The 17,699-nt window shown below is 40.9% G+C and overlaps 1 protein-coding gene across 7 annotated transcripts in view; it reads left to right on the top strand.

Moving 5' to 3' along the window:
• The window catches only part of afdna (afadin, adherens junction formation factor a), a 244,966-nt gene that overhangs the window by 78,274 nt on the left and 148,993 nt on the right, over window positions 1–17,699 (top strand). For 5 of the 7 annotated variants that reach the window (XM_084315178.1, XM_084315179.1, XM_084315181.1 and 2 more), the window contains exons 2-6: window positions 2,193–2,388; window positions 9,980–10,092; window positions 12,061–12,212; window positions 12,866–13,026; window positions 16,808–16,965. In XM_084315178.1, coding sequence (XP_084171304.1) covers window positions 2,193–2,388; window positions 9,980–10,092; window positions 12,061–12,212; window positions 12,866–13,026; window positions 16,808–16,965 — 780 coding nt within the window. The remainder of the gene's footprint in view (window positions 1–2,192; window positions 2,389–9,979; window positions 10,093–12,060; window positions 12,213–12,865; window positions 13,027–16,807; window positions 16,966–17,699) is intronic. The other 2 variants (XM_084315182.1, XM_084315177.1) reach the window with 1 other exon arrangement.

The following is a 17,699-nucleotide window of genomic DNA, read 5'->3' as shown; positions in this document are numbered from 1 at the left end:
CACCCCTAGTGTATTGTATTGCTACCTCTGTACAACTGGCCATTGAGAACTTGCAACTTTCCTTGAATACTCTTTAGGAAGCGCCTATTCTTACTTACTTACTTATCCTCTTCGTCCCGGTTGGGGCATAAGGCCGCAATCATACACTGCCACTGAATCCTGTCTCGTGCTTTGGCCTGTGCTTCGTCCCAGGAAAGACCCATCTCCTTCAGCTCCATCATCACCTATTCACCTATTCATTTATTCAAAGTACTTTACAACTTATGCCTCAGATTCATACACACATTCACACACTGACGGCGGAGGCAACCATGCAACGTGCCGACCTGCTCATCAGGAGTTAAGTGTCTTGCTCAACCGGCAGGAGCCGTAATCAAACTGGGAACCTTCTGGGTTATGTGAAGGGTGTTAGCTAGCAGTATTCATTCTTCCAATTATTCACAACTGTCCTTTTTTCCTGATTTACTTTGCATCACCACACTGTTGTATTATCAAACAGTGTTCATTTACTTAAATGTAATGACATTTTCAATGATAAGATAACTTAACTTGCATTCATGACATTTCTCAAGGGAATCCAAATAATATTTTATATTAATATCTTATCACAAAATAATATCACAAAAGGCCTTGTAGCAAACACTAGTTTAGACCAGAGCGGTTTAACCCAATCAGCTAGCTATGTTATTAGTAGCTATTTAATCTGCTAGCTAGGTTATCAGTCTATATTTTCAAAAGAAAAGAAGGTCCTGCTGACTGTTATTAGCCTGTTGCTACTTTTACATATAAGTCACGGCTGTTGGGGGCAGGATACCTGGTTTTTATCTTTGTCACATCTAACGTTGGCAAAATGGACACACAGCATTTCAAATGACACCTCTAAGAGACAAGACAAGCATACAATCAAAAATATGTTATCTTTTGACTCTAAAAATACATGAACAGAACACAGTCCAAATCCTCTCTCTGTTTTGGTGAAAGAGTGTCTGACTCTGGTAATAGCTGCCTTGTGAAAACACTGCGCCCCCCAGTGGTGTAAAATTACTTTCTGGCTCATTAGTCAGTTTATTTACCTTGAATGTCTTCTTTCTTTCCAAGTCGACTTCCCATGTTATGTTGTGCTGCCATGTGTGTCTGTGGAACCATTATCTTAACCATTTTATTAACCATTTTATTAACCATTATATTAACCTTTATATTAACCATTTTATTAACCATTATATTGACCAGTATATTAACCAGTATTTTAACCATTATATTAACCTTTATATTAACTAACCTGACGCACACAAACACACCTGTATTTTCTCACTGACCTATGAGCTCAACTGGTTTGCATGTCTGTTCATTACATCACCCCTTTGTTATGCGTGTGTGTGTGCAAGCGAACGAGGGGGAGATGAGTACAGGAAGTTCAGTGGGGGTGTCAGGGAGTTGTTAACGTTGTGTGTTGTTAGGATGTGTAACCCGTCTCCTTATCAATAGTCCTATTTGTAACAACCTCTGTCCTGCTGCTATTGGATTGATATAAAGAGGAAGACTAGCTAAGTAATGCTGAGTCCAGACTATGTGATTTTCCACGGCAAGTATTTGGAGATCGAGACAAAAAGCCCCAGATCAGAGGAAAATTGGCGAGAGACTGGTCGATGCATCGCAGACACCAGACCAGGCAATGAGCTACAACCAATTCTGCTATGGTCTCCCTCTCGCCTCTCCTTTCTCATGTCCTTTCCTCTGTGCTCTCTCTCCTGTGCTGTTAAAACGGAAACTTAATCCTCATCTCCTGCTAGAGCTTATGATCTTATCTTAGTTATGATCTTATCTTATGATGACACAGGCCCAACAGTGGCTGAGGAGGTACGCCGCCTGGTAATTGGAAAGGTTCCCAGTTCGATTCCGACTCCTCCCAGCAGCTTGTCGAAGTGTCCTTGAGCTTGCTTCACGCCTAACTGCTCCCAATTAGCAGGTTGGCACCTTACATGGTTGCCTCCGTGGTCGGTGTGTGAATGGGTGAATGTGAGGCATAAGTTGTAAAGCACTTTGGTCCATTTACCATTCCATATCTTAGTTATGATCTTATCTTAGTTATGTGACTTGCTGATGGTGATCTACTGTTCTCAGTCTTTCACTTAAGTCTCCTTAAAAATGTTGAAGAATCTCACACTCTCTCTCTCTCTCTCTCTCTCCTCCAGGACTTGGAGTTCCATGGCGTTATGCGGTTCTATTTCCAGGACCGTGTGGCAGGAAACTTTGCCACCAAGTGTATCCGTGTGTCGAGCACGGCCACGACACAGGATGTCATCGAGACGCTGGCAGAGAAGTTCAGACCAGACATGAGGATGCTGTCGTCTCCCAAGTACTCTCTGTATGAGGTTCACGTCAGCGGGGGTGAGGCTGTGTGTGGTTATTATATGTGTGTGTTTGCATGTGCGTGTGGTTATATGTGTGTGTGTGTGGTTATATATGTGTATGTATTAGGGCTGCAACTAACGATTATTTGGTCATCGATTAATCTGTCAATTATCTTATCGATTAGTCGATAAAACTATTAATTTAAACAACAATTGATTCTATTTGCAATTGAATATTACACGATGTTTTACCATTTATGTATGCTAGTATCCTTAGGTCACATGGGTAGTTGCCTCTTTGACACCACCTACTGAATATCCAGAGTTGCAAAGTCTGACATTGACCCCCTTTTCAGGAGTTGACCTAGAGCCCACCAAGGTCATGCATATCAAGTTTGGTCAATGTCAGACCTTGCAATACACTGTAAGGCACTGTAAGGCTACTGTCCTGCCTCACTTCCAGTGATGAAGCTAAGCTATGCTAACGGAGCATCTATTCCCAAAGCTAAAATGCACGCACAGAGACAAAAAAGGTATGCATCTTCTTGTCTAACTCCAGGGAAGATGTTAAATAAGCTAATTTCCCAAAATAGTGGAGTTATCCTTTAACACATCCAGCGCCAAAAACGCTGTCCAGCGTTATTGGCTGCCATGCGTTGACCGCCAGGATTGCTGTACAGCGTTTCTGAGATCAATATTTCATTTTTTCGCCATGGCATTCATAATTCATATACCCACCCCCGGTCCTGCAGCTGGACCTTAGATGTGACTGCAATGATGGCTCAATACCGCCGTCTGGTGGATGGTCGGGCGAGTTACACTCGCAGACAGGATGTGCCATCAGTGCATCAATGAAAACCATCCGGCAGTCACATCTCGTTACGGGACTCCCGACAGACACTATGTACATAATGGATCGCTTTCTAAACTTAATAATCGATATGATTTCGGCATTTATTGCGCCATACAAACCGGAAATGGACCTAGGCGATCAGCGTCGTATAATTGGGATCTTTCACCACCAGTCTCACTGGCCCACAGTAAGAGGAATATAACGTTATTTTCAACCCGATTGCGTTTCCTTGCTTGCAAACCATCTGATCAATATATCCACCCAACCTACATAAAGCAGTTACTGATGATCGGGGAATTATAAACGACCCCCCCCCCCCCTTTCCTCCGCGCATGATGAGGCATAATGTATACCGATCATATACATTTGAGCTTTTTGGTGTAGCGTGTATGGGGGGGACGGCAATCGATAATCTATATAATGCGTGTGGGCCTATAACTAGCGTTTTTGGAATTACAGCAGAAATATTAAAAACATACTTGTATTCTAGAAGGTATTAACACAACAATGTATGTAGGCCTGCCACGATAACAAATTTTGCTGGGCGATTAATTGCCCCCGAAAATATCGCGATAAGCGATATTATTGCGACCGGTTAGAGAATTTTTTTTTGAGAAATTTATTTCCCAAAACTTTTATTTTGAAGCCCACCGCTCCGTCTTTTCCGGTGTTTTAGACTTTTATTTTGAAGCCCACCGACCGGACCGGAAGTATTGTTGTGATTATCCTAGCTTGCTGATGCTGCTGGTGGACTGGGGCCAGCTAACCAGGGCTGTACGTTAACTTTTTTTGCACATAGCACTGGTGCTACAGAGGTTGATAGTTTTGTAGCACAGGCCAAAATCTTGTAGCACAAGTATAAAAAAATTTGTAACAGTCACAAATGTGCCTATTGTATTTGTGTTATTTAGTTGCAGTGCCATGTTTGGCTGTCATTTAGTATATCGCCATGTGTTATTATTACTATAATAGTAATACTCTCATATGCTATTTTCAATTAATATCATAAACAACATAAGGAATATTAGCATAATTTTGAGTGGACTGAAGGAATGAGTCAGCGTTAATAGTTTTAAATGCAAATAATTTATTGAAACATAGAAGTGGGGTCGGTTGGGACACACACACACAATGGGGGACCCTGATGTAAACAAGACAAACGTCTTTCTCTGGTCTGCATCCCCTTAACAATTGTGTGTATTGAGCCGTACTGTACTGTACCCATTCTGCAATCTGTTAAATAAAGTTTACATTCATTCATTCACACACACTGTTTCAACTCACCACCCCCGCATCATATTGTAGTCTAGTCTTCAAACTTCCACTCCTCTCGAAATGTTTTATATTTGAATATCAACATTATCTGTCCATCCTCAGTTTACTATAATATACTCCTGTCCTGAGTCCTGACTAGTGACTTCATCGTCTTTCCAAACGCACGCACGCACACACACACACAGGGAAGGGGAGAGAGTGCCCCCCATTTCCCTTTCCACACTGTGTCTGCTGGCTCTGCCTGATCAGGATTAGCTTGTTAGCTTGCTAACGTTGTAGTGATTGTAATGGTACATAAACGTTAATTTCGGGCGATGTGCGCATAAAGGAATGGCGACGGTGCAAAGCATGTAGATGCATTTGACCCGTTGCGAGAAAAAAAAAACACACCGGACTTATTTCGGGACGTGTAGGCGCACTGCTGTGTGCGCACCAACACGCTGCTCTGCTTGCAAGCACGGATAGGGCGGATATGACTCGTCGAGTTGTCACGGAGTTTTTTCAAAATAAGAGTATCATATGCACCTGAATGTTGCTAGCTGTCGATCCTAGTTATTATAGCTGGAGCTGCGCGTGGGCAGAAATGAGACCCGCTACAGGATTTTCAAAATAAGAGTATCTATATGAACCGAATCCCTATCGCACCAGTGCTAGTGAAGTAAATCCATCCATCGCACAGACAGCTGTTGCTGTAGCACGTGCGAGATATATGTCGCACTGTACACCCCTGCAGCTAACGTTAGCTTGCTGATGCTACTACTACTTCGACATGCTGCTAATGGGCTGGGGCCAGCTAACGTTAGCTTGCTGATGCTACTACTACTTCGACATGCTGCTAATGGGCTGGGGCCAGCTAACGTTAGCTTGCTGATGCTGCTGGTAGATCGACATGCTGCTAGTGGACTGGGGCCAGCTAACGTTAGCTTGCTGATGCTACTAGTAGATCGACATGAGCTAATGATAAAACAAATGTTGAGATTGTTGGTGAACAACTAACTTTAAGTTAGTTTTAACGTTAGCTACTAACGTTAAAACGCTAACGTTACACTACAAATAACGCTACTTGGTTAAAAGGAGCAACACTATTGAGAAATGTAGTTAAGCTATGTGGTGTTGCCCCACGGAGCTCCTGTGCTGTGCTCTCTGCTCTGTAGTAAAGCCAGCGGCCCGCCTCCCAACACGGACAGTGACTGACAAGGGGCACTGGTTCCGCCTCATTAAAACAAACGCGCAAATGGCAATTAATCGCGCCCGTCAAAATCATTGCATTAATTTTAATTATCGCGGCAATTAATCGATTTATTGCTTATCGCGGCAGGCCTAAATGTATGAATGAAAAAGTATAACGTTCCCACATCCTGAACGATAGATAATCGATGTTGAATGGGCCATAGTAATGTCAATATAGCAATAAAATTTAAAAAGTTATAGCCCTGCAAAGAAGGTAAACATCTTCATAGGCTTACAGCACTGGCAGAGATGGGCATGAGATGGGCAATACCCCCGGCGGGCAATGTGTTAACAAGACGGCCTAGACCGTGCCGGGTCACAAATATCTTTGGAACCGTTTGTTTTCAATTGTATCTGAATCTGGAGATTATCTTTTTTCCATAAAAATTTTAAGTGTATCTCACCATCGCATAAAGGCTGGCCTGCAGTGAGCATAGGATAATGCATAGAATAAATGCACAACTGTTAGATTATTGAAATTAGTTTTCTCTAACAAACGCATCTATTTCTATATTTCCTAATAATTTCTACTCCAGAGTGTGCTCACAGATTCGGCCGTCAGACGCGTAACAGAGGATAGAGAGAGGCGCTTGTGGAGAGTGCTATGGGAGGGGCCTTTGTGTGTGTGGAGGGGGGGGGGTAAATATGAAGGCAACATCAAAATGTATTTATTCTCCCCCTCTCCCTGTGTGTGTGTGAGTCTTTATAGTTGAAACGTATAAGTTCAGTCTAGTGTTTCTGATTTAATGTTCCACTGTGATCACTTTTTCCTCTTAGCAGAATAAATCGCCTTTTGTCATGGTCAGCTCTTTGTGGTATGTTTTTACAGTGAGTTGAATAAATATTTTTGTGATACAAAAGCCTCTGTTCCTCTCCTTCCCTCCCCACACAGGGTTTCCATTAACCCTTTCACTACCGCACTACCAAATGGTTAACCCTTTCACTGCGACAATACAGAAGGTTAACCCTTTACTATCACACTACAGACGGTGATAGTAAAGGGTTAACCTTCTGTAGTGTGGTAGTGAACAGGGGTGGGACAATACATCGATCCAGATCAATATATCGATCTATTATCAATAATCAAATAAGATCGATGCCACGTAAAAAGATCGATTCATATTGCGATACTCTTATTTTGAAAATCCGGCGACGGCGACGTCATCGCCCCGCGCCCAGTGTTGTGAAACTCAAACTCCGTTAACATCAACAGCAGTAGCGTCTAGAGCGTCACTAGTGTGCCTATTCTGTGACCCAAAACATGTCCCTGCTGTTTTATTCCACAACGGGTCCAATGCATCTAACCTGCTTTGCAATCCTCGTCACTCCATTATGCCCACGTCGCGTTAAAGATCGAAGATAACGTTACTTTAGCGTGAGCTAACAAGCTAACGCAGCGCCATAGGCAGAGAGAAGTGGGGACTGGGAGGGTGCATTCTCTGGGATAGCCCCACTAACAGGATCTGGCCGGTACTGCACCTTGGGACTCCCAATATGCTTTTCCAGCCAAAATACAGCTCTGTGACAGTGAATAGGATATTAATATCGAGAGAAAAAAAAAGAAAAATGAACCAAAAACAGTGAACAGGAGGTCTATTTGTATTAAAAACAATAGATTGTTTTTCATTTAAATGTCTGGAAGAGCTCAAAAATAAAAATTTCATGATATTTCCATTGCCTTTTTTTTTGTTGATTTAAATGTTACTGATTGTATTAAATGGGCACATAATATCGTCTCATATCGATCGCAGGCACCTGAATCGAATCGTATCATATCGTATCGTGGCAGACTGTGTGATATCGGATAATATCGTATCGTTGTCCAAAGAATCGATATCGTATCGTATCGTGATTAAACTGGTGATTCCCACCCCTAGTAGTGAAAGGGTTAAGTTAAACTGTAAGACTGTCTCTCACGCGTGATTTTTTCCCCCGTAGCCTTTGTTTGCGAAGACGCTGTCTGATTGGCTAGCCCGCGTACAGCGAAGACCCTCTCTGATTGGTTTAGCTCCGAAGGGTCTCTTCCGCCTTGTACATTTATATTCTCTGCTTCAAAGTGGTTATGCTTTGGCCCGCTTTCGAAGTGAGTTATGCTTAGAGTTAGGGTTAGGGTTAGAATATATATGTACAAGGCGGACATTTCTATCCCAGAGCCCTTCGGAGCTAAACCAATCAGAGAGGGTCTTCGCTGTACGCAGGCTAGCCAATCGGATAGCGTCTTCGCAAACAAAGGCAATGAAAAAAAAGCATGCGTCTCTCACATCATAATAACAAAGATGCATGGCTGCTCACCTGGAAGATGTTAGGTGGGGGAGGGGTTATATTGCAATGGCCCCTGGGTAATATAGTGCAGCATGTATCATTAACACTTTCTCCGCCGGAAACGGCTTACGACGTGTTTCAAGTTCATGCGAATTCTGCCAGATCATGGCGTACGACGTTATTCTGATAATATTTCATATTTTCGCCATGGTATTCATATTTCACTCACGGAGGCTGGTCTGATGCTGTCTGAGCCGGCACAGCTCTGCAACGCTTCAATACTGCCACCTGGTGGCTGATCGGCGAGTTGCCAAACCGGATATGCCCGTTGGAGCTCGGTCTGTCCCCTAAATCCGTCCGGCCACTCGTTTATCGTCGCGGGACTCAAGACACACACCGTGGATATGGATCGTTGCCATAACTCAATAGTCGACATGATTTGGGCGTATATTAGTATTATACAAACTGTAAATGGATCGCCTCGATCCCCATCACATAACTGGGATCTGTTTGCTCCAGTATCACCGCCCAACGCTAAGAGGAAGCTGCCGTGAGTTTCAGCGTTTTTGTGCATTATTATCCATACAAACTGCTCTGATCTATATATCACCCATACTACATGAAGCATTTAACGATCACGGAATTATAAACGACCCCCCCCCCCCCCCCCCGTTCACCCGCGCATGATCAGTCATAACGTTTAGGACCATGTACAGTTGACATTTTTAATATAGCGTCGACCGGTATCAAACGGCATTGATATCACGGAATTATAAACGACCCCCCCCCCCCCCCCCCCCCCCCGTTCACCCGCGCATGATCAGTCATAACGTTTAGGACCATGTACAGTTGACATTTTTAATATAGCGTCGATCGGTATCAAACGGCATTTGATAATCTAATATATGCATTTATGCCTATATCTCACATTCTAGGAATTACTGCAGAAAACGATAAAAACATATTTATACTCTAGACGGTATTTTCGTATGAATGTGTGAATGAAAAAGTAAAACGTTCTTACATCCTGAACGATAGATAATCGATGTTGAATGGGCCATAGTAATGTCAATTTAGCAATACAATTTAAAAAGTTATAGCCCTGCAAAGAAGGTAAACATCTCCATAGACTTACAGTGCTGGCAGTGATCAAACATTGATGGATATAAGCGTGGCAGAGAAAGTGTTAACAGAAACAGCTCCAAGCTTTTCAAGGTCTCTGGCTCAAAACAAGCTCATCAAAAATCATCATGGTTGATAAGGCATAGATTGAAAAGTATCCGCCCGATTTGTACAAGTGATGGCTTATTTTTAAGGTATGAAAAATTATTTAAGATAGCTCAACAAGACCCTAAACTCTGTGCCTGGTCACATAATGTGTGTATATTAGGGATGGTCATTCATGAGTAATCAAGTACTCATCGTTTCAACTGAACTTAAGTGGTTTTAGAGGGAACTAAACAGAAATCTTATTCTGAACTCTTGCTCATTCTGAGCTCTGAAATCCCACAAGGAGTGAGTTGTTGCAGGAAGACAACACAGGAAGTTGTGGAGCATGAGAGCATAAGGAGGGAAAACTCCTTAGAAAAGCCAACATTAACCCGAAAGGTTTATTGCGTTGGAATACAGCTAACTTAGTGCTACTTCAGTAATTCATACGAGTACTCGATCTGGGAAAACATTACTTCTGCCAATCCCTACTGTGTGTGAGAGATATATTGACTGATATTGGCCATTTAAAATATCTGTATAGAATTTCCAATATCGAATAATGTCATCAACCAGCTAAGCTAGCTACCTAATATAGCTAACATTAGTGAACTTAAGTTTAGCAATTTTGCGTCTAATTTGTTATTATTAAATTATTGTATTTTAACAGATGCAAAATAAGAAAATAAAAAAATCAGTCAATCGGCCGCCTTGCTCTCTAAATATCAACATGTTATCGGTTGACCACTAGTGTTTAACTCTGTGTGTGTTTGTGTATATATATTTGTGTGTGTGTTAGAAGAAAGGAAGCTGGACCTGGATGAGAAGCCTCTGGTGGTTCAACTCAACTGGAACAAAGACGACAGAGAGGGACGCTTTGTCCTGAAGAACGAGAACGATGTCCTGCCAAAGGTACACACACACACACACACACACACACACACACACACACACACACACACACACACACACACACACACACACACACACACACACACACACACACACACACACACACACACACACACACACACACACACACACACACACACACACACACACACACACACACAGTTATTATAGACAATTAGACAACAGAACACAGTAGGGCTCCATTGCAGATATTCATAGATTTGTGCTTGGAAGAGATGGAGGAGAATATATGGAGAAAGAGGAGAAGAGGAGGCAAAAACGATGGGGGGAGAGGATGAGGAAGACATGGAGGAAGATGAGGAGAAGAGGGGGATGAAGAAGAGCAGGAACATATGGAGGAGAAGAAGAAGAGGAGGATATGAACATGTTCAGAAGGAATGGAACAGCCTTCTTCACTCGCACGCCATTTTGAAGTGAAACTTACAGTGTATGTTTAGCTGTCTGTGTTTCCTACGGCTTTGCCCAGTCTTACAATCTGCATTCACATTAAAGTAGAGATGTTAGTTTACATTCTCATATATTAAAGTAGAGATGCTAGGTTAGTTTACATTCTCATTGATTAAAGTAGAGATGCTAGTTTAGTTTACATTCTCATTGATTAAAGTAGAGATGTTAGTTTAGTTTACATTCTCATTGATTAAAGTAGAGATGCTAGGTTAGTTTACATTCTCATATATTAAAGTAGAGATGCTAGGTTAGTTTACATTCTCATATATTAAAGTAGAGATGCTAGGTTAGTTTACATTCTCATATATTAAAGTAGAGATGCTAGGTTAGTTTACATTCTCATATATTAAAGTAGAGATGCTAGGTTAGTTTACATTCTCATATATTAAAGTAGAGATGTTAGTTTAGTTTACATTCTCATATATTAAAGTAGAGATGCTAGGTTAGTTTACATTCTCATATATTAAAGTAGAGATGTTAGGTTAGTTTACATTCTCATATATTAAAGTAGAGATGCTAGGTTAGTTTACATTCTCATGGATTAAAGTAGAGATGCTAGGTTAGTTTACATTCTCATATATTAAAGTAGAGATGCTAGGTTAGTTTACATTCTCATATATTAAAGTAGAGATGTTAGTTTAGTTTACATTCTCATATTAAAGTAGAGATGTTAGTTTAGTTTACATTCTCATTGATTAAAGTAGAGATGCTAGGTTAGTTTACATTCTCATATATTAAAGTAGAGATGCTAGGTTAGTTTACATTCTCATATATTAAAGTAGAGATGCTAGGTTAGTTTACATTCTCGTGGATTAAAGTAGAGATGCTAGGTTAGTTTACATTCTCATATATTAAAGTAGAGATGCTAGGTTAGTTTACATTCTCATATATTAAAGTAGAGATGCTAGGTTAGTTTACATTCTCATATATTAAAGTAGAGATGTTAGGTTAGTTTACATTCTCATATATTAAAGTAGAGATGCTAGGTTAGTTTACATTCTCATATATTAAAGTAGAGATGTTAGTTTAGTTTACATTCTCATATATTAAAGTAGAGATGCTAGGTTAGTTTACATTCTCATATATTAAAGTAGAGATGTTAGGTTAGTTTACATTCTCATATATTAAAGTAGAGATGCTAGGTTAGTTTACATTCTCATGGATTAAAGTAGAGATGCTAGGTTAGTTTACATTCTCATATATTAAAGTAGAGATGCTAGGTTAGTTTACATTCTCATATATTAAAGTAGAGATGCTAGGTTAGTTTACATTCTCGTGGATTAAAGTAGAGATTCTAGGTTCGTTTACATTCTCATATATTAAAGTAGAGATGCCAGGTTAGTTTATATTCTTATAGATTATTTGAACTGTTTTCATTGGAATGACACTGGGGAAATATAAATGTTCTTTATTTCCTTCTCTATCATTCTTTCTCTCTCCCTCTTTCTTTCTCTCTTATATTGTTCTATCTCTCTCTCTCTTTCTCTCGCTCTCTCACAGAAGATACAGAGTAATGGTCCAGAGAAGGATGGAGTGATGCAGAACTTCAAGCGGACGCTGTCAAAGAAAGAGAAGAAGAGGGAGAAGAAGAGAGAAAAAGAGTGTGCCCGCATCACAGACGAAGATGAGCAGACACTGGGCAGAGAGGATGGGTAGGAGACATACACACTAGTGGACATGTAGGACTGATGTGTGTGTGTTATTTATAACAGTCTAGTGGACATGTAGGACTGATGTGTGTGTGTTATTTATAACAGTCTAGTGGACATGTAGGACTGATGTGTGTGTGTTATTTATAACAGTCTAGTGGACATGTAGGACTGATGTGTGTGTGTTATTTATAACAGTCTAGTGGACATGTAGGACTGATGTGTGTGTGTTATTTATAACAGTCTAGTGGACATGTAGGACTGATGTGTGTGTGTTATTTATAACAGTCTAGTGGACATGTAGGACTGATGTGTGTGTGTTATTTATAACAGTCTAGTGGACATGTAGGACTGATGTGTGTGTGTTATTTATAACAGTCTAGTGGACATGTAGGACTGATGTATGTGTGTTATTTATAACAGTCTAGCGGACATGTAGGACTGATGTGTGTGTGTGTTATTTATAACAGTCTAGTGGACATGTAGGACTGATGTGTGTGTGTTATTTATAACAGTCTAGTGGACATGTAGGACTGATGTGTGTGTGTTATTTATAACAGTCTAGCGGACATGTAGGACTGATGTGTGTGTGTGTTATTTATAACAGTCTAGCGGACATGTAGGACCGATGTGTGTGTTGTGTGCATTGTTAACAGAGAGATCAGCCGTCTAGCAGCGGAAGTGTATAAAGACATGCCGGAGACCAGCTTCACGCGGACCATCTCCAACCCAGAGGTTGTGATGAAGAGAAGGAGGCAACAGAAACTGGAGAAACGCATGCAGGAGTTCAGGAGCAATGATGGCAGACCAGACTCTGGTAAACACACACACACTCACACACAGGCAGAGAGAGAGGGGTGTAACAGCAGTGTTCTAGGCTTGGTGTTGGTCAGACAGGCCTATTTAAAAATGACTATTTATGAAACGCTGGATAAAAAGCTTTCCGCTGGTTTGAAGGTCTGCTTTCCCGTCTGGAGAGAGGCCTCTGTGGTATTTGTGAGGGTGATAATTTGTTTGATGATGTCAGACGTATATCTGGAAAATCCTTTCATGACCGATGGTTCAAGAAAGTAGCCGTCTGGTATTGTAGAAGAGTTGTTTCAGGTTAGTGGTTGTAGCTTAAACACTTTTAATACAATGATAAGCAGCTTCATATGAGTAGCTAAGACAAATTATGTAGCTAAGATGAAGCTAGTTTTATATATGTATTGTTTCTGTAGCTAAGCCTGTTTCTGTAGTTAAATGAAGCTAGTTTTATGTTTCTGTAGCTAAGACTGTTTCTGTAGCTAAGTTGAAGCTATGTTTATTTGTATTATTTCTGTAGCTAAGATGAAGCTAGGTTCATGTTTCTGTAGCTAAGACCGTTTCTGTAGCTAAGATTAAGCTAGATTTATATGTATTGTTTCTGTAGCTATGACTGTTTCTGTAGCTAAAATTAAACTAGGTTTATGTTCCTGTAGCTAAGACCGTTTCCGTAGCTAAGATGAAGCTACATGTTTCTGTAGCTAACATGAAGCTAGGTTTATGTTCCTGTAGCTAAGATTGTTTCCGTAGCTAAGATGAAGCTATATTTATGTTTCTGTATTGTTTATTGTTTAAAAGGATCCCCATTAGCTGTCATCTAAGTGGCGAGCTAGTCTTCCTGGGGTCCACACAGAAAGACAAGAGAAAACATAAAACATAACAACATGAGATACATACTGTATGACAATCACAATTAACAATGATAATCTAAAAACAGTAAAACATTGTAGACATCATTATCAACATCAGAATATTTTGCTCACATATTTAAGTAGTGCATTCTCAGGTGGTATTTGAAAGACACTTTACTATTCAATTTACTTATGTTCAGTGGGCAGTTATTCCAATGATTGATGGCACGATAAACAACAGTCCTCTTTAAAGCATTTGATTTTGGACGTGGTAACATAATCTGTCCATCATCAGCTAAGACTGTTTCTGTAGCTAAGATGAAGATAGATTTATATGTATTGTTTCTGTAGCTAAGATGAAGCTAGGTGTATATGGGAACGTGCAAACAGAAGGCGGTACCATCACCATCTTTATTATCATCAATAAATAGACCTGATGTTAACTATTCTGCCCAGCCTAGTGGCAATGGCACAGACCTTCACCTTAGCCACCAGAGTTGAGCAGAGTTTAATATTTGCAACCAACCGTGGCCAAGAATCAATCGGGTAGTGTGGGGGCGTAGCGACACGTCAGGTCAAGATGGGGGATGTTATTTTCCTCGTCTGAACTGTATGACGCAACATTTGCCCTTTTATGAAGACGAAAATAAGGATTGGACTTGGAGGAATACAAGCTGCTGATCGATTCTAAATGTGACGATTCAACTGCATCGATTTGAATATGTTAGAATCGATTATAATCGAAATTATGAAAAATTCTTTTTTTGTGTGTATTGTTTTTATTGACCTATAGTCCATTCATGCTGAGTGAGATCAGTTCCCCCAGCCACATTTGTGTATTAAAATTTTTGGGGGGAATTAACTGATAGAAAATGAATAGAAAATGAATAGAAAATTAATCTAATCTAATCGAGGTCAAATGAAGAGATTTCATGATGCATTGAATCGTTGCCTGAATAATCGTAATTGAAATTAATCGTTGTGAGGTCACATCGTTACACCCCTAATTGTAGTAGTTGAACGTCCCGCCTCCTATCTGAACCGCTCCTGACAACCGCTGTGCAGAAGTCAGCGGATTACCGCTGGTATTTTAAGAGCACTCTACCGGTGTAACCTGCAATTCTCTGTGTTCCCTGCATGTCCTGTGCGACCACATATATATACCACGTACATACATACATATATATATACACACACATATATACCACATACATACATACACAATATACACTAGGGTTGTCACGATACCAAAAGTTTTGACTTCGGTACCAATTCTGAAACGATACCACGGCAAAAACCTAAAATATCAGGAAAAGTAATGGAATATATTATTAGATACACTGTACACAAATGTACATATACCAATACAGACGTCAACTAAATCTTCTATGTTGTACACCACCACAATGGACTTGAAATGAAACAATCAAGATGTGCTTTAAGTGCACACTTTTAACTTTAATCTGAGGGTATTTACGTCCAAATCAGGCGAACAGTGTAGGAAATACAACAGTCTACATGTGTATCTCCCTCTTGAACCTGTACAGTTAAACCCTAGCCATATTTTCAGAAATGTCGCCTAAAAGTACATACCCAAGTGAATGAAGAATTGCTCCACAACCACAAGGTCCATTTGCATGCTCCTGGTATCTAGGGACATCTATGGGCGTCAGGGAATGTATTCCCAGTGTCAGAAATATTGTGTCTGTTACTAGGCTTGAGTAAATTGTAATGAACCAAAGGAGATGTTTTTTTGGCAAACTCTAATTTGGGCTTCCTGTTTTGGTTTAAATCTTGTGGCGAACCCTCTGTATTCACTCTGGTGAAGTCTTCTCTTTATTGTTGACTTTGACACAGATACTTCTACCTCCTGGAGAGTGTACTTGATCTGGCCAACTGTTGTGAAGGGGCTTTTATTCATTAATTCACCAGGGAACACATTCTTCTGTCATCCATTCCACCACAGTTGTTTTCCATGGTCTTCCAAGGCCCTGTCCACACGAGCGCTGGATTTAATGTAACCGAAGTTTGAAAAAAATATACCTCTGTCCACACAGGTGAACAACCGCATATAATTGCGTACCCACGGCGTCTGGAAAAACCAGCAACCGATACATGTAGTACAATGCCAAAACAGTAGGTGGCGATGTTGTTCAGACATGAAGGCCATTTCAACCAATCAGAAAAGGTTGAACGCTCACTAAACTTCCTGTTTAGAAACACCATAGCCATCATTTTGCCAACGGAACATATATTTTCAGCAAAGAAAGAAACTGCAATAAAAGTGCAATAAACAAACGGATACATTCACTGTGTGTTCTGCCTCTCATTTGTTGTTGAAACAAAACCATCAGCAACACAATTTACCACCAAGAGTGGATAGTTTAGCCTCACTGGTGTTGCTGAGCTCACCAGTACGTTCTTTGAATGAAGAATGTACGAAACAGTTGATTTGACCACACCTAATGTTTTGCTATCTTTCTGATGGGTTTGTTTTGTTTTTCTTCAGCCTTTTTTTTTTTTTTTTTTTTCATCCGTTTTTTTTATGGCTTGCTTCACTGATAGTGACAGCTTTTTGGACCTGGTTTTGAGAAGTGACAGCAATGGATTCCAAATGCAAATACCACACTTGAAATGAACTCTAGACCTTGTATCTGCTCCTCGTGAATGAAATAACGAGGGAATGACACACACCTGGCCATGGAACAGTTGAGCAGCCAATTGTCCAATTACCTTTGGTCCCTTAAAAAGGAGGAGGCACTATATACAATGCACACATGCACAATGCACATATACACTACAGTACACACACAAGTAAGACATGCTCAAGATTGTATGTGCGGTTCTGTTTATCTCTGTGTATAATGTTTACTGTAATCATGTAGTGTGCTGCATATAAAACTCTCTCCCCCCTCCCCTCCACCCCCCCTACTCTGTGTCCAGGAGGTACATTGAGGATCTATGCTGACAGTCTGAAGCCCAACATCCCCTATAAGACCATCCTGCTGTCCACTACAGACATGGCTGACTTTGCAGTGGTGGAGGCCTTGGAGAAATACGGCCTGGAGAAAGAGAACCCCAGAGAGTACTGCATTGCACGGGTAAACTATCTACTGCTACCTCCCCTAGACCTCTAACCACCTCCCCTAGACCTCTAACCACCTCCCATAGACCTCTATAACCACCTCCCATAGACCTCTAACCACCTCCCCTAGACCTCTAACCACCTAACATAGACCTCTAACCACCTCCCATAGACCTCTAACCACCTCCCCTAGACCTCTAACCACCTAACATAGACCTCTAACCACCTAACATAGACCTCTAACCACCTAACATAGACCTCTAACCACCTCCCCTAGACCTCTAACCACCTAACATAGACCTCTAACCACCTAACATAGACCTCTATAACCACCTCCCATAGACCTCTAACCACCTCCCCTAGACCTCTAACCACCTAACATAGACCTCTAACCACCTAACATAGACCTCTATAACCACCTCCCATAGACCTCTAACCACCTAACATAGACCTCTAACCACCTCCCATAGACCTCTAACCACCTCCCATATACCTCTAACCACCTAACATAGACCTCTAACCACCTCCCATAGACCTCTAACCACCTAACATAGACCTATATAACCACCTCCCATAGACCTCTAACCACCTCCCATAGACCTCTAACCACCTAACATAGACCTCTATAACCACCTCCCATAGACCTCTAACCACCTCCCATAGACCTCTAACCACCTAACATAGACCTCTAACCACCTCCCATAGACCTCTATAACCACCTCCCATAGACCTCTATAACCACCTCCCATA

The sequence above is a fragment of the Notolepis coatsorum genome (assembly GCF_963971535.1).
Source record: "Notolepis coatsorum genome assembly, chromosome: 5".
NCBI lineage: Eukaryota > Metazoa > Chordata > Actinopteri > Aulopiformes > Paralepididae > Notolepis > Notolepis coatsorum.
The sequence above is the reverse complement of the archived record's forward strand: the minus strand, read 5'-3'. Positions and strand labels throughout refer to the sequence as shown.